At 47.1% G+C, this 24,902-nt stretch overlaps 1 protein-coding gene across 11 annotated transcripts in view; it reads left to right on the forward strand.

Moving 5' to 3' along the window:
- The window catches only part of Rapgef1 (Rap guanine nucleotide exchange factor 1), a 118,975-nt gene that overhangs the window by 36,355 nt on the left and 57,718 nt on the right, over positions 1–24,902 (forward strand). For 6 of the 11 annotated variants that reach the window (XM_021181566.1, XM_021181628.1, XM_029474622.1 and 3 more), the window contains exons 2-3: positions 21,378–21,514; positions 21,982–22,095. In XM_021181566.1, the coding sequence (XP_021037225.1) occupies positions 21,378–21,514; positions 21,982–22,095 (251 nt within the window). The remainder of the gene's footprint in view (positions 1–21,377; positions 21,515–21,981; positions 22,096–24,902) is intronic. The other 5 variants (XM_021181609.2, XM_029474628.1, XM_021181600.2 and 2 more) reach the window with 1 other exon arrangement.

Raw genomic sequence — 24,902 nt, forward strand, 5'->3', positions numbered from 1 at the left:
AAAAAAAAAAAAAGATTGGGCTGTTAGGCAAGCCTGTGTGCATTTTCTTACTTAGTGATTGATGGGGAGGGTCCATCCAGTTGTGAGTGATGCCATCCCTAGACTGGTGATCCTGGTTTCTATAAGAAACAGGCTGAGCAAGCCACATGGAACAAGCTAGTAAGCAGCACCCCTCCATGGCCTCTGCATCAGCTCCTGCTCCAGGTTCTTGCTCTGCATGAGTTCCAGTCTTGACTTCCTCCAGTGATGAACAGTGATGTGGAAATATAAACCAAATCAACCCTTTACTGCAGTTTGCTTTTGGTCATGGTGTTTCATCACAGCAGTGATAACCCTAGCTAAGACACTTGGTCCTGGAGACCCAGAAGGTCTAGAGAAGAAATGAATGATTTCAGCTAGTCATAGTAAGATGGGCTAGATATCAAGTTGACAATGGTTGCAAGGTGGATTTGGCAGCTCTTAATACAGCCAGGCATGTAGTAAAGGGTATTCTACCTAGGTCTGAGTGTGGCCAAATAAAGGTGCAGAATAACTGATGTGTGGTCAGAGTCACCCTCCAGGCCCAGTTAAACAGTAAAGCTGGTCTGTTTCTTCAAATCAGGGATTGCAAACTGCAGGCCAAAACCTAATTGGCTGTCTGTTTTTGTGAATAAAACTTTATTGAAACCCAACCTCATGTACATAGTCGAGCTCACAAAGCCAGGAGTAACTGTTGTCCTCTACTTTTAGGGAAACATGTAGAACAAGTGAAAGTATTGTCTTATATTTGGGTACCAGGAGATAGGAAAATGGTCTGTAACTGGGTGAGAGGTGTTCACAGCATAGGAGGTATAAGGACAAGGGATGAATCTACCTCTCTTTTCTGACTCTCAGCTGGGGTCAGGCCCCACAACTGGTCTCTAAGCATTGTCCCTCTTCCCCAGCCTTTTCTCTCTCTTTGGTTCAAGTCCACACCACTGACATTGACTTTTAGTGAGGACCACAATGTGTTCTCTGTACTTCTTCATTGCGGGGCTGCAGAACAGAGCAGAGTCCAGGTACAAGGCAGACAAACGGTAGTTTCGATTACTGAGATCAGTGTATGGCCCAATAGTTTCAGGAGACAGTGGGGAAGAAAAAGAGTTGTCATTTTGACCATCAACCATATCAAACCCAAAGTAATAACTCCCTTTGGCTCCCATAGCATGACCCACATGCTCTGCCTGAAAGTGAAGTCTAGGACACAGGGAACACGTTGTCCATAAAACGAAACTGTTCATCTGCACTAGGGCAGGCTTTATTTGCATTAATTATAGATTTGATTTGATGTTGATAAAGGGGCTAAAAGAATGTAGCCCTTTGGCGCACACTCGCCAGTTATTAGAGATGACTGCCTCACACAGACTTGCTCCTGGCTTTGAAGAAGGAGAAACTAGGGCAGCCTCTAGTCTATACCCCATAAAACTGATGCCCTTAATCCCGTAGATGAATCAGGGAGACTGTCTTCCCTACACATTTCAAGGCTTCTTGACTGGGCTAAAATTCAGATTGACATATACAGGTTAACAGGACAGACCTATGTTTAATTGTGCTGTCACCAGCGCCCCTAGAATAGGAGGCTCCCAGAGGGGATTCGTGCTTATAAAGCACCTGAGCTGGATGGGAAGACAGCAGGCCTCACCTGCTTAAAGGAGAAGGGGAAGGAGGAGGAAGAAAGGATTGTGGGAGGGAGTGATGGGGGAGGAGGTCAGTGAGTGGGATGTAAAGGGAATAAATAAAATATTTTTTTAAATCACAAAAGAATGCACCTATTAAATAACATCACAACCATGTCAACAGGAAACAACAATTTCATCAAAGCTATGTAAGTTGTTCATATGACTTAATAAAAAGATATTGGTATGGACAGTTACCATATTGGCCACAGAAGAAAGGAAATATATTATTTCTATATATGTAAAATGCAAAATGTGAAGATACTATAGCTCAAAGTATTTTTTATCAAGAAAGTTGATTGCCTTAGAAATAAGTAATTCACTATAAATAAATAAATAAGAGCGCTTGAGCTCAGAAAGGACCTGGAGCTTGAATCAGCGTCTCTATGAAGGATGGCAGGTGTCAGCGGACACAAGGATCCAAAGGGAGGAGCCATGTTGTGAGAGAAAGTTGTCTTATTAATCAGATAAAGTCTGTCACATCTTAAGTTTCCCAGCAGCCTCATTCCAGTGAACCCAGGGTAGCTTCTCTCCCAGGATGTAGATCTGTCCCACCAGAACAACTTTCTACAAACCTTCATGGTGTTGAGTGACAGCATGCCATAGAATGCTGGTGGTGGTGGGACCCTTGAGCCTTTTCTCAGTGATGTCTCCCGATGAGCAACAAGCCCCTAGCCCCTGACACAGCCTGTGAGGCTCCTGTGAGGCTCCTGCTGGCCCGTGCTCCCAGGCCTGTGAGGCTCCTGCTGGCTTGTGCTCCCAGGCTTGTGAGGCTCCTGCTGGCCCGTGCTCCAAGGCCTGTGAGGCTCCTGCTGGCCTGTGCTCCCCAGGCCTGGCCCTCAGGAACCCAGCAGAGCTAATGTGTGTGCCTTTGAGCTGTGGGAGCTCTAGGACACTGCTCTGCAGCAGTGGGAACCAAGTGGGTAAAAGGTGATGACACCAACTGTTATAGAATATTCTCAACATGAAAGTCTAAGACAGGAATCAGCACTAGGTCCTCCCTTAAAAGTGGAGCTTAATAGTGACCTGTGTCACTTCCGCCAAAGACAGATGGGGTAAGACAGTTCTCATTAAATTGATTTTTGGTTTGGTTTGGTTTGGTTTGGTTTGGTTTTAAGACAAGCCTACGTCTGTAGCCCAAATCCTCTAGAACTCACTATGTAGTCCAGGCTAGTTTCAAACTCTGTTATTCCTTCTGCAGCATTTCAAATGCTGGGACTACAAGTGTGAACCCCACCCCCTCCAGGCTTTCCAGTAAGTTCACTCTGAGTTATTTCTGTGTTAATTACAGCTCCTGGAAAAAGCATAGACTTCTTAAGAAATGTCTGATATATGACATTGTCAGACTCCGTAAAGTGTAAGGTTTAAGTGGTCATTTGAAGACCTTTATTAGCTCATAGAAACCCAAGTTAAAGACCAAGTTCATAGCTTCTTTACATCTTCCTTGCATTTCCTTCTACAGTGTTGTACTAGGAAGTCACCTCTTCTGAGTTCAGAGCTTTAGTGGACAGAATTAACCCATCTTTTTCACCTTTTTATCTTGGCCAACAGGAAACTCAGAGCCAAACACCCACAGCTGGTGCAGTACATCTGTCTTTATGTTTCTGCTATTGCATGCTTTTAAACTGTGTTGTAAGGGTCTTGTGTTACCTAAACAAACACGACCATTAGGGGAGAACTGTTCTTAACTGCATGTTAGCACTGCGGTTGAGTTTTACCCAGCTTCAGAGCAGAAGCAGCCATGTGTGTGCATTACACTAATTATTAGGTGAGTTGTTTAATGAGAGCTTGCTGGCTGGCTAGTGAACTCTGACTTTTGCGTCTCCCCAGGGGCGAAACCCTATTGCTGTTTTCATTTAGGAGAGTTTATTTCTGACCCAGAGGGAAAGTGGGATTGGTGCAGACCAAGACTCCCCAAGAAGCTGTATATCAGTTGGGTCAGCTTCCCCCTCCCTGGGGGAGTCAGTGCCTTCTGCCTCTGCTCAGGCGCAGAGAAGAGAGGAAGTGACCTTCTGGTTGTGGCTTTGGTAGCTGGCTTCACTTCATCTCTCCTCTCAGGGTAGAGCATTTTAGGGTTTGCTTTTGCTTTTGCATTTCCTGTGTATAACTCCTAAAGCAAAGTAGGTTGCTGAAAATGTCACTTGGTATTTGTTATTCTGCACCTAGAATAACATTTGAGACCCGTGAAAGAGTGAGTCATTAGGATAGTTTGAGACAGAGGAAGTGTCATCTGTGCTATTGCTGTCCATATTTTTCTAGGATGTTAGCAGCCCATTTTCCATGCTTCTTCGGACATGCATACTGCTGGGGATGCTTAGCGTCAGAGCCCTTGTCCGGCACATGCTCCGTTCTTGTCTGTGTTTCACCGCCAGCATACAAAGCAAGCAATCAAACAAACCCCAGTCACATCTACACAATCTACTCCTTTTTGTAGCAGTGCAGAGACACAGACACTGTCTGTGTGGAACTGTGTGGGTTCCACCTTGCACTCCAGCATGTACACAGACCTTGCTTAAGGTATAGTATGTTTAGGAAGACCATGGATCAGGGAAAGTGGCTAGAAAGGCAATTGGGCTACATACCAGGAACCAACCAGTGAGCAGGCCATGTGCCCATCTATCAGTGGGAGCTGGAACATGGCCACCTAGCTTCCAGTAGACACTTTGTGTCTGTTGGGTGATAATGAAGTCAGTAACAACACAGATAGAAAAGGGGCAGGGAAGGAAGGCTTTGTAAAACAGTAGGAAGAGAGTTCATAGGCAGTGCCTTTTAACTTAGTGGCTCTGACTCTACTGAGGGACTGTTAAGAGATTGCAGGAGGGGCTGGAGGGATGTCTCAGCCTAAGAGCACTGACTGCTCTTACAGAGGCCCCAGGTTCAATTCCCAGCACCCACGTGGTGGCTCACACCCATCTGTAACTCCAGTTCCATGCACACAGACATATAGGCAGGCAAAGCACCAATGTATATAAAGTAAAAAATGATAGATTATTAGAGAGAGATGGAGATTGCAGGAGCCGTCCTGTTTATGATCAATGTATGACTTGTAAGAAGTCCCTTGGGGATGCAGCCACGCTTAGAGAAGCCCTGGTGTAGGCTGATGTTCTTGCTTCCCACATGAGAAGAGGCAAGGATAAACTGTGTCTGCTTCCTGACAAAATGAGCGAGGGACTGAAGCGGCACACAGAGAAGGGGAAACCATCCCAGCGTCCATGACTAGCAGGCTCCTGTGCTGCTAACTGGGTGCCCAGTTGTTATCCTGGGGTTCACTTCCAACTATCTGGTAGCCCCAAGAGTGCCATTTTAAACATCAGTTGCTTGCACACGGCCCTTAACTCCTTTATGGGGAGTGGGTTCTGTCTAAGCCTAAGAGCCAGGTCACATGAGTGAGTGGCAGATCTCTTCCTCAGAGGACAGATGTGCCTCTGGCACACTCTGATCTAGTGTTTAGACTCTGAATTAGCTCTCTGATGACAACGAAGAAAGCCCATCCTACAGCCCAAGTTAAACGACTCCCAGCTGCTCTCTGCCCCTCCCCTTGACAGCATGCTTGTCCCCAACACGTGCTCCACTAGTTCTCCACCCCAGCATAGTGCAGCTCTGAGCCACTGCAGAGACTTCTGTGTGGAAGCTGGTGGACAGTACCTCTCTCAGTTCTCCTTCCCTCCCTTTGTTCCTCGCTCCCCTCCCAGGAAAGCCTTCACAGGAGCCTGCTGTCTAGAGCAGGTCTAAGTGTCACTTTCTGGAAGGCCCTGGGGAGGAAGACCCACAGTGGTGGTCTCTCCCACACTGCAGCCTTTCATCTCAGTGGCCTCTGGTGCTCTGAGCTGGCCCAGGGCTAATTTATGGCATGGATCTGAGCTCATTTCAGGTTGATCTTTGGGTGAGAGGTGTTTAGAGACCAAAGCCAGACAGAGCTCTGTTGCAGTGTGTCTTAGTCAGGGTTTCTATTCCTGCACAAACATCATGACCAAGAAGCAAGTTGGGGAGGAAAGGGTTTATTAGGCTTACACTTCCATGCTGCTGTTCATCACCAAAGGAAGTCAGGACTGGAACTCAGACAGGTCAGGGAGCAGGAGCTGATACAGAAGCCATGGAGGGATGTTCTTTACTGGCTTGCCTCCCCTGGCTTGCTCAGCCTACTCTCTTATAGAACCCAAGACTACCAGCCCAGGAATGGTCCCACCCACAAGGGGCCTTTCCCCCTTGATCACTAATTGAGAAAATGCCTTACAGTTGGATCTCATGGAGGCATTTCCTCAACTGAAGCTCCTTTCTCTGTGATAACTCCAGCTGTGTCAAGTTGACACAAAAATAGCCAGTACACAGTGTTTCCAGCCCACCTTCCATGACTGCTTTAAAGGTAAAGAGACAGGCAGCCTTTACCCAAAATACTGCTCTTAACCCCTTGTTATACAGGATATAAAAACATTACTGTAAAGAAACTAGATATTTCAGTCCCTACTCTGTGGTAGTGCTTCAGTTTGTAAAGGATGTTGGAACTAAACATTATTCATCAGGCAGCCTCAAAAAATCATGCTTACTGACTGATAATTCTCTTGTGGGCCATAAACCCATTTACAGATTCAGAACAAGAATTTTGGGTGACTTCTCAAACATGCACAGTAGCACTTTGATTAAAGTATCCTTGGATCCAGGATCACAGTGCCTTATAGTAGTGAATCACGACAGACAAAGGCTTCCTGGAAAAAGAGGAAGTGCTATGTTTCCTTCCATGGTCACTTCCTGACTCCTGGAAATTTCCATTAAATGCAGTGGATTCGCCATGTTGTCCCTGCCTTCCTCCCCTGAGGAAGGTCTGCTGGAGTCTCACATGCTAGGGCAAGGCTTTGCATTGTAGGAGCCCTGCTTCCTTAAGATCTGGAGGGACTGTGCCTTGGGCTGTTGAGCCCTTAGCAGAGCCTTTCCTTCCCAGTTGATTTTGTTTCCCTGTTAAGAAATCCCAAGGTTTTCCATGCCACGTGTAAAATCAGGTTCCTCCTAGATTGTGTTAGTGGGGCTTGAGATTACTTTCTTTTCCACCAAGGATTCAACTAGCCCACAGGTCAGGCCAGCAGAGGGTACAGGGCAGAGTCTCCAGCCAATGGCCTTCTCCTTGGCTTTTCCCCTGGCCAATTTTGGACAGGTTAACATCCCCCTCCCCTCAGTTCTGTGTTGACTATCTCTGGGATTTCGAGAGGAAACAGTTTGCCTGTATCTGCATTCTTGAATGCATGTATGCAGATGCTTAGGTTTGGGGTACACTCTTGCATCTCAGGAACCCTGCCATTCTGACCCACCTCATCTGTCTGGAGAATTACTGCCCTAGAATAGGACCCAAGGACAATATGCATGCTTTCCCAGCCCAAAGCAGTACTAAGCAAAAACGGAGGCTAAACAAACAAGTCTTTAGGCAAGAGGGAGTTCCATGACCTCCTTGCTCCAAAACATGTTGGTCATCACCCACTGTCGCATGAAGCAGACCTTCAGGAAATGCTGTGAGCTGTTTTGATGCTCTGACTTGTGATAGGAGAGTTCTTGGTTGCCCTTCCTTCCTTGCTGGGGTGAATTCGATGGTAGGTAGAATTCGATGGCTGGGACTGTAGGATGGACACATACACAGTGCTGATGTTCTCTGGATGCAGCTTTGTTCCCTGAGGGGAGAACTTCTGAGGGGAGACACTAGCTGTCTCTTTGCACATGGGTCCTGCTCAGAGCCCTTTCTCCTCTTCCTGCAACCTTGCCTCTTTCCCTTAGATCTGAGTCTTCTAAAAAAGTGCTTATGGAACTCCAGGGTCACTAGTGAGAGCTGCCTATCCCAAGAGGCCTAGCCCCTTTCCAGCTTGGGTGAGAGAACATGGAGGTAATTTATCATAGAGTTGGTGAATAATGAGAATCAGGCCTTCCCAGGTGTCTCACAGTCATTGCGCACTTGGCTATGGCCTGAACAGTAATCGTTGCTCACTATAGTCCAAAGCCTTAGTCTCCGGTCTTCCCTCAGGAATGGTTCGCCCTTCCCTGACACATGCATGCTCATTATGGCTCTCAGGTTCTGGGACCTGAGCAGGAAGCACAGCTTGTGTCCTGACAGTTAAAGTCCCAGCTCTTCCAACAGTAGGAGGCGCTGTCTCAAGTAGGTCTCTACTGAAAAGTTTCATCACACAGTAGCACTCCTGTAGCCTTCTCCTCTGCTTCATAGCTCGGCCTATGCAGTTGACTCTGGGGCTTGCTTGTAACCTGTGACCTGTAAGGAACATTGGCTGTGGGAATAGGTAGGCCACATATGCAGGTGGCCAGGTGTGTGCGTCTCTCAGGGTGCATCTTCTCACCCAATCAGACCCTGCCCTCCCAGATCCACTGTCTGCTGGGCTCACATGTTCCTTCCGTGAACCTTTTCTGGATCTCTGTAAACTAAGCCCTTTACCCCGTCAGCATTTAGCTCATTCTGAACAGGAGGCATTTCCCAAGCTGGCAAGGCATGTGGACAGGTTTCCATTCCTGCTCGCTCCGGTGCCTTCTGTAGCCTGAAATGACCAGTGTGGAATTGGTTGGAGTCTCTCAGCCAAGATAGGCTCAGTGGAGTGGGCCAACCCAGAATCTGTAACACTGTTTATGAACAAGAGGGATCAGAGACAAACTCTCAAGTGGACGAGACAGGTTTCTGCTGTCTTTCCCCTGGCCTTGTGACTGCCAAGATGTGAACCTTAAGACTAGTGAGGCTATCTGCTTCAGGAGACAGCCTGCTTCAAGACAGGCTTAAAGTGTGCCGTCACCAAAGGAGATAAGTCCTCTCCAAAAGACACAGTGCACCCTGTCCTGAGACCCTCCAGTGAAGTCTTCACAGGCTTTTCAGTAGCTGTTGTTTTCAGACAGGGTCGGCCTTGACCCTCCTTCAGTCATTCTCTGCCTCAGCCCCTTCCCCTTCCCCTCCCCAGTCACTCCCAGCAGGTGTTGGGATGTGAATAGCCCGTAGCCTTTACTGAAGCCTTCTCCCAGGCGAGAGGTGGGTTGGGAATTGCTGAAGAAGTGGAGAGGTAGCAAGAGAAGAGATGGCCAGGCCCAAGGCTTTTTGTCAGTGCTCACAGACCACACTTACAACTGGGAACCTGGCCAACGTCAGAAAACCCCTCCCCTCTCTCCAGCCAGATGCTGGCAATTCTAGGCATCTCTGAACTGTGTGTTCTCCCCACTGAGGTTTAAAAATAAAGTCCATCCCCTCTCCATTACCCTCTCCTGGTCTGAGAGCAGGGCGTGGCCTCAGCTCCTCCTCCCAAGCACTCTGCCTTTGATGTGCTGCCGCTGTGAGCACTGATTGGCCGCCTTTCTAGGAGCTGATTTACTTTTACTGGCGCTGCTGGCCAGAAAGTCTCTCCTCTCAACTAGTGGAGACTTGGTTCCCTGCTCAGGGCTATGGGCACATGTCGCAGACAGCTTCCATGCTGGGCATATGTTTCAGAGAGGACAATGAGGAACCTGACAACAGAGTTGTGTGTGTGTGCTCTGCACTTGTTGGAGGGAAACTTTTGAGTTGACCTGGAGGAAATAAGATTCCTCCAGGAACAAAAGCAGACCCCAGTCCCTCCCACCACTGGACTTGGCTCTACTTTGAGCCATCTGCAGGGTGCATACCACTTTTCTGCTGCCAAACCAGACACTGCTGGTTGGCAAATGCACCAAGACTACCCTGTCTATCCTTGGCCTCAAGGTTTCTGTTTGCAGTGAGAACACAACCACCCTAAGTGGAGGCTTCGGGGCTGAGTGAGGTCAGGCTGCAGCAAGCCTCTGATGGGAAATGGTCCAGGCCATTGCACCACCTGGACTCCACGGGCCTGTGCATAACTCCACACCTTATACAGTGCTGTGTGCTTAGTGGTGTTGGGGGTGGTGAGAGGTCACACTTGACTGAGAATGAAGTGACCTTAAATCAATGAAGTCTGGTTTTGCCTAAATCAGTGTGACTTGTATCTATAATTCAAAAGCATGAGCCCCCTGGGCCAGTTGTGCTGTGTAGCACTCTGAACACTTGGCACTGATGAAGATACCTCATGAAAGGAGAGGTAGCTGTGATGCTCACAGTGATAACTGCGGAAGGAATTGTGCTGGCCAGGAGGCCGAGTCTGGAGCTTTATCTTGGCTCCGGGTGTGAGTGAGTGAGTGAGTGAGTGCGAGTGAGACTGAGTGTGTAAGTGAATGAGTGAGCAAGCGAGGTAGCAAATGAGTGTGTGAGTTGTGAGTGTGTGAGTGAATGTGTGAGTCTCTGAGTGAGTGTGTGAGTGTGTAAGTGTGAGTGAGTGCATGTGTTAGTATGTGAGTAAGTGTGTGTATGAGTGACTGTGTAAGTGAGTGAGTGAGTTAGTGTGTAAGTGAGTGTATAAGTGAGTGAGCGAGTGAGTGATCATCTGGCCATGCTACTGAGTGCCTGCTCTGTGTGGCCTGATATGATATAGTCTGTTTCTAGAGGGAGAAGAGGGGGTGTCAGGATCCATGAGAGAACAGATCACACCTCTCACCTGAGTTCTCTCAGCCTCCGTAGCAGTCTGCCCAGCCAGTGCTGCTTGCTTTCAGGCCCTGCCACACCTAGCATAAACATGGAGAGGGCTTCCTAGCCTGGAGTCCAGCTAAAGGGTCCGCTTGCATTCCACAGCTGTTGCTGCTAGTGGTTGTGACCTAGAAGCAGTTACAGCCAGCCTAGTCCTAGGAACTTCCTTGGTATGGAAGGGGAGGGCCCAGAGTAGTCCTGTCTAGTTCAGCCATCCTAAAAATGGCTGAACATATCCTAAAAATGTGCATAGGACATGCTGGAACTGTAACTTCCACACCATAGTAGAATGTACGAAAAACAAGGAAGTAACTCAGGAGCAGTTGTGTGAAATTGTCTGCTGGGTGCTGATATTTTAGGTAAAATGGGGTGAAAGTGGTATTAAATGTAACTCCCACTGGGCCTCTGCCCAGTAAGGGCCTAAAACACCCACCATTCCCTAGAGACCTAGAGGAGATACGAGGGCTAGCCTTTGTCCTCGGTTGCGTAGACTAGCTTGAACATACACCTCTATGGTAGTACCTCAGTGAATGCAGCAGTAGTTAGGGTTACAGAACTCATTCACTGATTCTCTGTGCTTATTGATGAGCATGCGTTTATTTATCTGTTCTTGCATCTGCTACGGAGCTAAGTGCCAGAATCCAAGGTGAATAAGACTTTGGACCTTTTGGAGTCTCAAGGGTCAAGTAAGTAGAAGCCCCTTTCCCTGACCCCGAACATGGGAAGGAAGGCAGTAAGAGATGGAGAGCAGAATGTGGCTTTAGCCTCCTTGAGGATCAGCGCAGTGTGGGGAGGCAGGTGAGCTTCCTGATGTGGACCTCAGGTCAGAAGCTTTGTCCCTGCTAGTGTGGAAAACCACACTGAAGACAGACGTGTAAGGAACATATAGACTGAGAACTGTGTCCCCAGAAGTGTGAGCCCTCCCGTGTTGCTGCCAGATAGCAACCTTGCCTTAAGCATAACCACTCTCTTGATTCCCTAAACAATAACTGCTCCTTGCCTGATGATGTAGTCATGTGGATGCTCATTTGGTTTGTGTTTTTCCTTGTATGTAGCCTCTTTGTGTGAGTCATCTGTGCTGGGTAGGTAGGAATAGATGGTTCCTTCTCATGTGCGGTGGGATTCCGTTTTCTGGATGTGCTTGTATTTACCCCTCTGCTGCCTCAGGCACCCTGAAAGACTGACTACTCTTCACACTCTGGATGTTTTGTGGTGAACTGAGGCATAGCTCCCAATACCCAGCTCCCTTCCTCCTTCCCTTCCTTTTCATTTGTCTTGTTTTGATTTGCAACAAGATCTTGTACTATAACTCAAGTTGGTCTCAAACTCGTAGTCCTTTTGCCTCAGTCTTCCTTGTTGGGGAATTACAGACATGTGCCATCATACCTAGCTTAGCCTTTCCTTTGATCCACATGGGCATGGATGTAGTGATGTGTCTTTATGGCTGTAATGTGTTGTTTCCTGATTACAAATGCAGTTGAGCATTGTACCATCTGCCCATTGGTCATTCAGATACCACATCTTAGGAGATCTCTACCTCATCTAAATCTTACTGTAAGTTTAACCCTTGTTGTTATGTAATTGAGATAGAAATAGAGGAGCTTAGGTTTGAGCCAGACACGGGGCCGGGGGGGGGGGGGCTGCAGGTCCAGCCTCTTCCCTTCATCCCAATCTCATGGCCACTCAGAGTCTTCCTGGGGCAGCTGTTGGCTGCAGCCTGCCTGGCATGAAGGCAGTTTTCCAGATTCCCCATTCTTCTCTATAAACTAACAATTCTATTTCTCAGAGTTTCATTATGCAAACACATAGAGATGTAGGAATGAGCTGTGTGTTCATATGGGAGACCAGCCAGGATACTCACTGCCTTCCAGCAGAATATTATTCAACTGTCAAACAATTGTGCTCATAGGAAACTGTCCATAATGCATTGCTATGTTTAAGAAAACAAAACAAAACAAACAAACAAACAAAGCAAGGATTGGCTAGGTGTAGGGGTGCATGCTTTTAATCCCAGCACATGGGAGCAGAAGCAAGGGATCTCTGGGAGTTTGAAGCCAGCCTGGTCCTCCACAGATTGAGTTCTAAGACTGCCAGGGCTACACAGAAAATCCCTGTCTCAAAAAAGAAAAAGAAGAAGAAAAGGAAAGGAACAGGGAAAAGACTAAAGACACACACACTGAGCTGGAGAATTGGTTAAGGACATTTGCTGAGCTTCTAGAGCACTCAGTCAGTTGACTTACCACCACCTCTAATATCTAGGGCATCTGACGCCCTCTTCTGGTTTCTAAAGGCACCTGCACACACACAGCACCCCCCACCTCACCCCACACACAAATAAAAACAAGTCATTCAAGGGGAGCACTTGGAGAACTGGCTCATCAGTTAGAGCACTTGCTGCTCTTTCACAGTGTGGAGTTGGTTCCCTCCCAGCACCCACATTGCACAGCTCAGTCAACTGTACCTCCAGCTGCAGGTAGGTCATCCAGTGCCACCTTCTGTGTACAGCAACACATGGCGTACAGGCTCACATAAGTTAAAAACAGGACAGCCAGGGCTGCACAGAGGAAACCCTGCCTCAAAAAAACAAAACAAACAAACAAAACCCACACGAGTGCAGTAATTCCTACTTGGTGATAAGAGGCCAGGAGGGGTTCCAACTGTTTCGTCTTCCTTTCAGTGCTTAGATTTGAATAATGAGTATTTCCATGCTCTGCATCCACGGGTGTGGTTATGGGATGTTTGCCAACACCGCCTTCCCTCTGTCCTCACACAGATGTCTCTGTGCTGAGTAAGACAGGGGTCTTTTAATGTGGAAAGTGAAAGTCTTGCTTTCAGCTCTCTCAGCTGGGGCTGTTCCTAGCCTTTGATTATTGAGTGTTGGCAAAGGTCTAGCGATGTTACCAGATGACAATGATGGCTGCCGATTAGTAAATACTTGCTCTAGGTCAGGTCCCTTGGCTCCACCTTCACCCACAGGGTCACATTGGATCCCCACAATTACCAAAGGAAGAGGTGGTTCTGTAGTTAGTCCTTTTCTTTAGGCTCAAAGAGGTAGGAGAAAGAAGTGAAAGAGGCTCAGAGAGGTATCCACACTAGTGGTCAAGCTTGGGTTAAACCACACTCAACTCCACACAGTGTGTCCTGAAGTGCCCATGATGCCCTCTGCCCACTCAGCTTCATCCCTACAGTACAATGTGCAAGATCCTTGCATACTTGAAAATGAAGTCCTTCAAGAAAGTTCTTCCCAGTATCCTCCAGACACTTCTCCCCGCAGTTGTCCTTACTCCCCTGGCAGGGGTAAGGGTGTTGGATGAAGTAAATCATCTCTAAGTCCTGCTGGGGATGCTGAGCCTGATGCATGCTGAGCCTGATGCAGGACAGGTAGCAAGAACCAAAGGTCAGCTCTCTAGGTTGGCTGCAGGCACTGTGGAGCTGCTACATGAGTCCTATCCACAGTGACCTTGACTTTGTGATCCCTGGTGTGGATGCTGCTTAGAGGCTTCCATCTCCATACAGAATTAAGCCCTGACAGAAACTGCTGCTAAGTTGGGATCCCAGCTGCCACAGCAAATGACATTTGAAAGGCCAGTTGATCGCACATTTGTCAGGAGCAGACAAACATCATTGCTAAGCCTACAGAGGGGCAAGCTGAAGATCTAAGAATGAAATCCTGGCAGCGGGCAGGGCACTTTGGGAGAAATTGGCCAGCTTTGTGGGGGTCAGTCAGTTTGAGTGTCTGCTGAGGTTGATCCTGTGAGTAGGCTGTGTGTTCTCCACCCCTCTTCTCCCTAGGAAGGGAACAGCAGCTCATGGATTGTTGTTAGTGGCACTGCTGTACTTACCCATAGATTAAAGAGCTGCTCTTCCAGGGAGAGTAAAACTAGCATTAGTCCTTGGAAACCTCTGACCATTGGTGCAAATGCCGCACAACAAGGGACTCAGCCTTAGCTTCTGTTAGTGGCCTTTCAAGCCTTTGCAAGTGTGTGTGTGTGTGTGTGTGTGTGTGTGTGTGTTGGCCTCCAGCCCTGCAACCTGCCAGTTTTACTCATAGGACTTTCTCGTGCATGGCCAGAAGACACACTGAATGTGTCTGCAGCAGCATTGTTTAGGAAAGCCAAAGCCAAGAGCAACCCAGTGACCTTGGTAGGCAAGCAGACAAAACAATATTACAGACAAAAGCAAGAATATGTACGTCATCTGAGTGGTTGCTGTCAGGCCTATAGAGAGACTATATAGAACACTACCTTGTGTGATGGTCACAAACTCTTAAGTTAAACTACACATGTGGATGCAAATTATAAAAAGAGGAATCACAATCCAGACAACCATTGGGTGGCTACCTATATGACAGGAGAGTGGCTTTGGCAAAGAAACCCCACTATGTGGCTGTTCATCCTCCTGTGGCTGTATAAAGTACAGGGAAGCAACAATACATTTCTCACTCTTAGGTATTTTTCAGTTGCTGATAGGACAGCATGACCAAGGCAACTTACAGAGAAAGCGTTTATTGGGCCTGAATAGCACAGTTAGGGATCCTGACGGCCACTTGACACCTGATTGTTCACCCATCTTTCCAGGGAAAGCTGAGCACAGTCTAGTTCTGATTTCCAGAATTGTAATGTTGGTTGTCATTACATAGCATCTCTGTTCACCATGTGCCTTGCTGGTGGTTTTGTGCCCACTAACAGGCCTGAGAAAGAGGGAGGTATTAATAGGTGCCTCAAACTGTCACCACAGCTTCCCAATTATGTACCTACTCAAACTGTATTCAGGACCAGGCAGGCAAAGGTAGAGTGAGTTCTGTCACCCACTTCCTGGCTTTGATGGCAGCTATCAGGAGTAGGTATCTCTGGTTCGTGGTCAGGGCCAGCCTTGCTCTCATGTTCCTCAGGGGATTTTTGTACCGTCTATATTTCTTTCCATGTTGGTTCCACCTTAGTTATGAGAGTTGGCTGCGAGTCTAGCCAGCTTCTTAACCCTGCATCTCCTTACAGACCCAGGGCAGCAGATCCCAGAGAAGAGGAAGTTGGCTCACCCAGCTGAGCCTCTGAGGAACTTGATCACCGCAGTAAACCCAGACTTCCCCTTCAAGCCTGTTTGTCTCTCTTCTCTCAGCCTGTCTGGGAGCTGTGTGCTCTCTTTGGAGGCTGTTACAAAGCCAGCCAGCATCAGAAGGAATGGGATGGATGGACTAGCAGTAACTGATACAGGGCAGGTGTGCCTCTTCCTGTAAGTGAAGAGAAGAAAGTATTGGTGAGCCATCTAATTGGGAGAGTGAGCCTCGTGTCAGTGCTGGAGGATAACCTGTTAAAAGCCTGTGGGCTGTATAGAAATAAGATGTATTCAGAGTATGACTAACCCTGCGCCCACTAAAACTCACGGCTTGCTTCCGTGTTCAGCAGCTACCCTGTGCCAGCCAGTTGATAAATGAAGTTGTACCACCGTGGACCCGCTTCTAGTTAAAAATACAAATCAGAAGTGAATTTTCAGGACAGCTGACAGAAGTGTTCTGAGCATGTCTGTCATGAGCTATGATGGTCTGTGAAATAGGTGCATAAAACACACTTTCAAAAAAGACTATTTGCCTATGGAATTGGAGACGTGGCTCAGTGGTTAAGAGCACTGTTTTTGCTCTTATAGAATATTTGGGATCGATTCCCAACACCCATGTGGTGATTTACAGTAACTCCAATTCCAAGGGATCTGGTGCCCTCTTCTGACTCCCACAGTTGTGTGTGTAGTACATATACTTAAACATAGTTGAGGCAAATCACTCACATACAAAAGATTAAATAACCTTTCAAACTTAATTGATGTGTCTGTGTGTTTATGTATCTGTGGAGAGATGGCCTAGTAGTTGAAAGTGCTTGCTGCACAATCCCACTACCTCCAACTTCAGGGGATCCAGTGCTGTCTTCTAGTCCTCGAGCATCACACATAGAGAGAAAGAGACAGAGAGAGAGAGAGAATTAATCTTTTTAAAGTGTGTTTCATCCTCCAGCTCGCAGAATATCATGTAGCGGACCACCCTCTCTCATGCATGCTCACTTATATCAGCCTACAGGCAGAATCTCCAACACAAGCCCATTTGCTAATAAGGCACATTGTCTGCCGAGCGTCTCCTAGGACTTCCAGCCTCGAAGGTCACTGTAGAACATCAGTTGCTCCCTTCCCTACCCAGTCTTGCAAGAAAGCCCTGTCCCACATTTGCCTCAGCACCAACTGTGCTCAGCATGAGAAGTGCAGTGTTGCAGTGTTTCCGGCATGTGACGTCAGTCTCCATATGAAGGGGGTACTGTTTCAGCCTCAGTTTAAAGGGTTAGAGAGGCGTGTGGTAATGTGCTGCCCAAGCCCTCTGACTCCATCCAGTCCGAGCTCTGACCCAGTTCTATTAGGACTTGCTTCGCAGCCTTCACAGCTGACAAAGGAAGTATAAATGTGAATGAGCCTGCCCTGTGCTGCTGGGGACTGAGGGGAGAAATGGAGACCAGAAAATCTCACCATGCCACTTCATCTGCTCTGACTTACAAGGGCCAGGTGGACTTCGTTCCAGCTAGTGTTACCCCAGGCCTGGACAGCAAGGGCTTCCTGTTGCTCTGTGGCACCTAGCCTGAGGCAGGGTTTGGTTTACCTGCCTTTGAGTGGAGGCCAGAGGCTCTTCTGAGTGCTACAGGGCTCCCTGATGATCTTCAGAGGCCAGAGATTATCTGATCCTGCCTGAGCACTTGGAATGTTTTTGACTAAGAAATTGAACTTTGACTTTAAGTTGTGTGCAGCAGTGTGACAGTGACAGCCCTGAAATGCAGCTACTACACCGTTTGTTTGGAGACAGCTCTTACTTTAGCAATAAATTGCTGGAAATGAGGGGGTGTGTTTTATTTTTCTAAACTATAGATAACTTACTTACTTCCCCATGGTATACCGAGGGTTGTGTTCTTTAGTTTTCAGTATTGAGTATTACAAAGAGTTGTGAGTATTCTTCTGGTGACTCTCTGCTGCTGCTGCTGAAAGCTGCAGTACTGTGCTGTGTTCCTGAGAGGGTGGGGTATCTGTTTGCCAAGCATCTTCTATAGGCCAGATGCTGTCAGCTGCCTAAGCACACAGGTAACTCATATTCCTGTCAGGAAACAGCCTCATGAAGATGGTTTAGTTTGGTTTAGATTAGTTTAGTTTTGAGACAGGGTTTCTCTTTGTAGCCCTGGATATCCTGGAACTTACTCTGTAGACCAGGCTGGACTTGAACCTAGGGATCAGCCTGCCTCTGCCTCCGCCTCCGCCTCCGCCTCCGCCTCCGCCTCCGCCTCCACCTCCGCCTCCCAAGTGCTGGGATCAAAGGTGTTACCCCCACCACCTGCCCTAATGAGAACAATAAGAAAGGTGGCCGCAGACTCTGAAGTTGCCCAGTGAATTGGTTGTTTTTGTCAGCTCTGTTGAGATGTCATCTGTGTGTGTTACCATTTGCTCACTTACCGTGTACAGTGGAATGTTCTTTAGTGACTTTCTGGCTTACGTCACCATCATCAGATTCTGATGTTATCTTTGTTCTTCCAAAAAGACCCCATGTTTCTTAATGGTCATTCTCCATCCTTTTCTGTTACCTCTGCAGTCTTAGGCAGCCACTGATCTAGTTTCTGTCTCTTTGGACTTAACTATTCTAGACATCTCAGACAAATAGACATGACAAGTGGTCTTTTCTGTCTTCTCGTCATCACTTAGCATACTGTTTTCAAGATTATCCCTATTGTTGCAAGGTCAGGGCTTAATTTCTTTTTTATTACCAAATACTGTTCCACTGGGGTAGATCTACCACACTTTTTATTTTTATTTACTCATTCACAGGCATTTGGCCATTTGAGTTATTTTCACCTCTTGGCCATGAAGAAGCTAGTGCTCTGAACTTTCCCGTGCAGGCCTTATGAATATTTCTCTTCACTTCTCTTGGACATATGCCTACAAATAGAATGGCTGGAACGGTGTGTTTGGTATTAAGAGGACCTGCCAGGAGTTTGCCAGTGCAGCTGTTATATCTCCAACATCAGCCTATAAAGCTTCCCGTCCTCACCAACACTTGGCAATACCTGTTGTTTTTAGTATTCCTGGTGTCAAGTGGTTTTTATTTATATTTGCCTAGTCATGTTGATTATCTTGTGTTTGGCTTTTTGTTGCTTTTTTGGTTTTTTAGGTGATATGGATCAAACCCATGGCCTCCTATCTGAGCTCAAACGTTGATCATCTTTTTATGTACTTATTACCAATATGTCTTTGGAGAAATGTCTTTTCAAATTCTTTTTTGATTTTATTTATTTATTTACTTAGTGTGTGTGTGTGTGTGTGTGTGTGTGTGTGTGTGTGTGTGTATGACGTGTCTGCACGTGTGTGTTCTGAGAACACCTTTTAGAAGCTGGCTTTCCTTTCCCGGTGACTTCTGGGGATCGCTTCATTCAGACTTGTGTGGCAGTCAGCCACTCTTCCTCACTGCCCCCATGCAGGCTCTTTACTCATTAAAGTCATTTGGGTGTTTTGGTTGTTTGATTTGGGCTTTTTTGAGACGGGGTCTTTCTGCCTTTCTACGCACTTTAAGGTTTGGCTACTGCTGCCACCGTGGGACTGTTTTCCTGTTCCGGCTGCTGTTGTTTGCAGTGCTGCAGAGTGGAGGGCCAGGACTGAGTTAGGGCAGCTCCTCCCCAGCTGCATCCAAAGACTTCCTTGTTTGTTTGATTGTTTGCCTTTCTATTGAGACAGGGTCTGGCTATATAGCCCAGGCTGGCCTCTAACTTGTAATCTTGGCACTCTGGCCTCCAGAGTACTGGAATCCAAGGCGACACCAGCTCCCCAGAGTGCCCTTCCTTCTTTTCTGTATGCAGTCCCTCCTCGGATATAGAATCTGTAAATGTTTTCTCCATCGAACAGTCTGCCTTTCCACTCCCTTGATACAATCATTACAGCACAGGTTTTAATGTTGAAGGAGTTGTAATTTATCTATTTTTATTTATTTTACTCATGTCTTTGGTGTTACAGCAAAGAGTGGACTCAAATCCAAGGCCACAATACCTGTACTTTCTGTTATGTGTTTTAACTCTTTAGCTTTGGCTTTAACTATTATATTTCAATCTTTACTTATTTAAAGCTCATTTTAGCATGTAGTGTAAGGTTGGGACCTTCATTCATTCCTTTACAAGCAAGTGCCTACTTGCCCTAATACTGCTAATGGGGAATGACTGTGACTTCCCCATTCAATGTCTGCATATCCTCGCTGAAAATCAGCTTAGACATGTGGGTTTATTTCTGGAGTCTCATTCTGTTCTTGGATTAGTGTGTCTCTATTTATGCTAGTACTGGAGTGTCTTGATTAATGGGTTTGATTTTTATATCGAGACGTATTGATGTCCCCCAGCTTTGCTCTGTGTATTGACTGTTCTAGATCGCTCCTATTTCCTTACTAGTTTTAGGATTAGAGTGTCAGCTCTTACCAAGAGTTAGGCTAGCAGGATTCTCTGGGGTAACGAGTTATTATTGGGAAATACTACTTTTGTAACAGTATTAAGCCTTTTTGATCCAAGAACATGGCATGCTTTCCACATAGTTGGGTTGTCTCTGAGTTCAGCACTATTTTATAGTTTGTAGATTATATGTGGGAAATTTCTCTTGTCAAATTTATGTCCAAGCGTGTCGTGTCTGATATGATCGCGAGGTTTTTTAAAATTTCATTTTGTGTGTTCATTGCTACTATATAAAAAATTAGTTTTTATATGTTGATGTTGTATCCTGTGGCCTTACTGAATTGGTTAGTACTGATAGTTTCTGGTTTGTTTTGTTTTGACCCATGATCTCATTATGTAGCCTTGGCTGGCCTAGAGCCATCCTATATAGTCCAGAGTGGCCTAGATCTCACAGAGTTCTATCTGCCTCTGCCTGTCACACACTGGGATTAAAAATGTGCCACTGCACAAAGCTGTCATGTTTTGTTTAATTAAGCACACTATGCCTCTGGGGGCAAAGCCCAGGCTGTGCACACATAAACCACTGAGCTGTCTGCCTACCCGGTGCTAGCAGAGTTCTTCAGTGCATTGCTTAAGAGTTTCCACACACAAAACAATCTCTGCAAATAGAGAGCTGGGTGTGCTACTGCACACCAGTGACCCAGAACTCCAAAGGCCAAGGCAGGCTCACTGTGAGGCCATCTTGAGCCATCGTGAGACCCTGTTTAAAATAGACACAAACACCGAGAAGTATCACATCTCCCTTCTGAGCAGAGCCTTTTTCTCTTTACTAATTACCCTGTAAGAAGCTGGGGGTGGGGGGCGGGAGAGATGGCTCAGCAGGTAAGAGCACTGACTGCTCTTCCAAAGGTCCTGAGTTCAATTCCCAGCAACCACATGGTGGCTCACAACCATCTGTAATGGGGTCTGGTGCCCTGCCCTCTTCTGGTATCTGAAGACAGCAACAGTGTACTCGTATACATAAAATAAATAAACCTTTTTTTTTTTTAAATCTTTAAAAAAACAGAACAACACAGAAGCTTCCGGTGTGGCTCCACCCAGGATCAGTGAGCACAGACACCCTTGACTTGTCTAGCTCTAAGGACATCAGTCAAAGTCTTTTCTCCTAGACCAGAACAGTTTGAACACCTTGCTTCCATTTCTGTCTTTGCTGCCTCCTCTAGGACCTGGCCTGTGTCACTTGTACTTTCCTCCACCAAAGGCTGAGGAGACTGGTTCCAGGGGACTTCCCTGCCAGCTTTTCACAGCCACGCCTCTCTGAACCCCTAGGTATTCTTCCTGTTTCTCCTGGGCATTGATTAGATGCTCATACAGAACTAACAAGGTTTAAGTTACTCACCATTCTAAGCGCCCAAAACCAGGGAGAAACTACAACAGTGCTTACATGTAAGTAGAATGGGTTCCACACCCTTAAATCCAGCACTCGAGCATCAGAGGCAGGCTGATTTCTGAGTTCCAGGCCAGCCTGGGGGGATTCCAAGACAGCCAGGGCCACACAAAGAAACAATGTCTCGAAAAGAAGAAAGAACAGGTCCATATGTCCCGTCCTTTAACTCTTTCAAGGAGGAAGTTTTAGCTTGCAGACCCTCATCAGCTACAGCGTCTCCTGCCCCTCCTCTAACAGTCAGGCCTCTGTGCTTTCAGACTCTCAGCGTTCTCATCTCTCCTCCTTCACCATGAAGCTGATGGACAAATTCCACTCTCCCAAAATCAAGAGAACACCATCCAAGAAGGGAAAGCCAGCCGAGGTGTCGAAGATTCCTGAGAAGCCTGTGAGCAAAGTAAGCTGCGCCTCTAAGTGTTCCTCCTGGTCCCAGCCTGCGGCCAGCGTTGTGGGCTGCACTGGGTCTAAGTGCACTCACTGGGGCCATCTGTGTCCCTGGGACCTGGGACCTCTAGGGCTGCTAATCAGTCCGGCCAGTGGCTTGGACAGTTTCGTGTCATCCTCTGGGCATTTAAAGTAACTCAGAGCACTGTGCTCACACCTGGTGCTGCCTCCCACCCAGAAGCCCTCGGGTACTCTCACACAGGGCTCTGATGGCCTGGGCTAAGCGTTCAGCCTCAGGGCCTGGGCTCTGAAACTCACAAACCCCTGAGTCCCATCTAAAAGCATCCTTCAGCATTAGTAACCTCAGCAGGGCCAGCTGAGCCAGATGTGTGGAACAGCTGTTGATTCTCACCAACCCCTCCCTCCAGTCTACAATGTCCATTTCAAGCTCTGTAGGAATCCAGGTTTCCTCTCTTCCAGGAGGCAAGAGACAGATTTCTACCAGAGGGCTACCCTATCCCCTTGGATCTGGAGCAGCAGGCAGTAGAATTTATGTCCACCAGTGCTGTGGCTTCCAGGTCTCAGAGGCAGAAGGTCAGTGTGACATTAAGAACAATTGGGGTTGCCTTGCCTTCCACTGCAGAACTCTGGTCCGTGGTCTGGGGATGGAAAAACACCTGTGGTGATGTTAGCGTGTCTTCACTGGGTGGCAACTATGGGCTCAAGTGTTTGTGTACTGCTTGAATAAAAGCATCTGAGTGGTCTTGATGGGGAGGGAGCTGAGACTGTGCAGCCAAAGCTTGGGTCCTTTCAAGAGAGGGGTCCAGTGGGTGCTTAGGCAGATGGGGAAGTGTCACCTTCCCAGAGTGGTTGCTGTCTCCCTGAGCTGCTGAGATGATGGGCACTGTTTACTGAGAAGGCTTCTAAAGCCTTGGGAGGCTGTCTCAGCCAGCTCAAGGTCCTTAGCAAGGGTGCCTGCTGGCAGCAACACTGGCACTGACCCGGCCTCTTCCCTGTCTCCTGCTGAGTGCTGGGGAGTGGGGGCCTCTCCGAATTGCCCTGGCAGTGAAACCTGCCCTGCCTAAAAAGAAAGTCTCTAAAGATGGGGGAATTTAGCCAAAGCCACAAAGCAGCGGTTAACTCAGGATTTAAATGCAGAGCCTGACTGGGGATTTTTTGTGGTGTGCTGAGGATCTGATGGGGCCTCGTGTATCCTAGGCAAAAGCTTTGCCCTGTGCTACAGCAGTCCTGGAGTTTGTTTAGTTTTGTTTAAGACAGGGCATGGCTCTCTAGACCAAGCTGGTCTTAAAGTGCAATTCTCCTGTCTCTGCCTCCTGAATGCTAGGATCCCAGGTGTGTGCCACCATGGCCAGCCACCATATGTCTTCTTTAAGAAGTCGAGCTCAAGCCGGGCATGGTGGTGCACACCTTTAATCCCAGCACTCGGGAGGCAGAGGCAGGTGGATTTCTTTTTTTTTTTTTTTTTAATTATTATTTATTTATTTATTTTATGTATATGTACACTGTAGCTGTCTTCACACACACCAAAAGAGGGCATTGGATCCCATTGCAGATGGTTGTGAGCCACCATGTGGTTGCTGGGAATTGAACTCAGGACCTCTGGAAGAACAGTCGGTGTGCTCTTAACCACTGGGCCATCTCTCCAGCCCAGCAGGCGGATTTCTGAGTTTGAGGCCAGCCAGGGCTACACAGAGAAACCCTGTCTTGAAAAACCAAAAAAAAAAAAAAAAAAAAAAAAAAGAAGAAGAAGAAGAAGTCAAGGTCAAATGTGTTTGTTAATATCTTATAGATCTGAATGCTCATCTTTACATTAAAAATACACTTAGCAATGTAAAACATCGTGGTGCGCACTAGGCTCCGCACCACGATGTACAACGTCCACAAGCAGAGGTCAAATGTGTTTGTTAATATCTTATAGATCTGAATGCTCATCTTTACATTAAAAATACACTTAGCAATGTAAAGTGAGAACGAGTTTGCAGATGAGCTGGACCCCAAGGGTGATTGGACGCAGATCTGCTGGCATAACTGTCAGCTTAATGTGGCTCGCAGACACTGCCCTGTCTGTGTGGACAAGCAGTGTATCTTAAAAGTCTAGTTAACGGGCTTGAAGAGATGGCTCAGCAGTTAAGAGCACCAACTGCTCCTCCAGAGGTCCTGAGTTTAATTCCCAGCAACCACATGGTGATTCATAACCATCTGTAATGAGATCTGATGCCTGCCTTCTTCTGATGTGTCTGAAGACAGCTACAGTGTACTCATATGTATAAAATAAATAAATCTTTAAAAAAAAAAAAGTCTAAAGGTAGAAAAAGTAAGGTTTGAAAGCCCAGAAACTTGTGTTGAATGAGTTGCTGCCTGTGAGCAAGGCACTGCTTGGCGTTATCAGATACACTGTTTCTGTGTAGAAGATTCTTGAGCAGAGAGAGGTTTGCTCTGTGTCTTAGCATGCACAACTCTCCTGGAGCTCACAGCTTTAGGCCGTGTTTCCTAACTGGCTTATTGACAAACAGCTTTGCTCTGCAAGAGAATGCTGATAGGGAAATAGTCAGCAATTCGGGCAGGGTCTTTCCCTTCTTTATGCATTGTCCAAAGAAAAGTCAGAGAAGAAAATTTGATGTAATCATACTTAGCGAGGTATCTGAAAGCCCCCGCTGTACCTGAGACATTTTTAGTTGTCAGTTAAGAGAGTGAAGCAGGAACTGCTGGGTATCCAGCAGGTGGGCATGCTGGTGACCGTCCTGTAGCAGCAGGGTGTCTTCCCCAAGGCCCTGGATGTTCCTAGTGCTGAAGTGAGACTGCCCTATAGCAGGAGCTGCAGCCACAGCCTGGGAGTTGAAACTCAACCCTGCAAGTCCCAAGGCTCTTGAGTGTGGACTGCTGTTTAGTGCAGGCCCCAGGATGGACCCCGCCACAGCACAGAAACGAGAGGACAGTGTCCAGAAACCATGTGGTGTAGACAAGTTGCTGCTGCCTGTCATCATTTGTCATTTACTGTCTCTGTCACCTCTTACATTTGCATATGTGTTTCATGTTATCCCACTTGTGACTTTCCCTGTTAAATATGTGGGGCTTTGAAGCCCAGGATTTCAGTGCAGACCTAGAGCACTGCTGTTTCCTGGGCTTCTCTTTGTCCAGCCCCCGTGCCTTTGGCTTCACACCTGTTGCCTTATTTGTTCTCTAGCCCTGTGGAGAAACTTTGTCACTTCTATTACACAGTATTGACTGTGACCCACTTGTTCTAATTAAGTCTGTTTTATACGCACTATTCCACCTGTCTTTCCAGTCCGGCTTTATCTACACACAGTAGTCTTCTCATAGGAAAAAAAAAGATCAGCTCTTTTACAACCTTTTAGCAAGCCTAGCAGTGAGCTGTGGAT

Source organism: Mus caroli, chromosome 2, assembly GCF_900094665.2.
Source record: "Mus caroli chromosome 2, CAROLI_EIJ_v1.1, whole genome shotgun sequence".
NCBI lineage: Eukaryota > Metazoa > Chordata > Mammalia > Rodentia > Muridae > Mus > Mus caroli.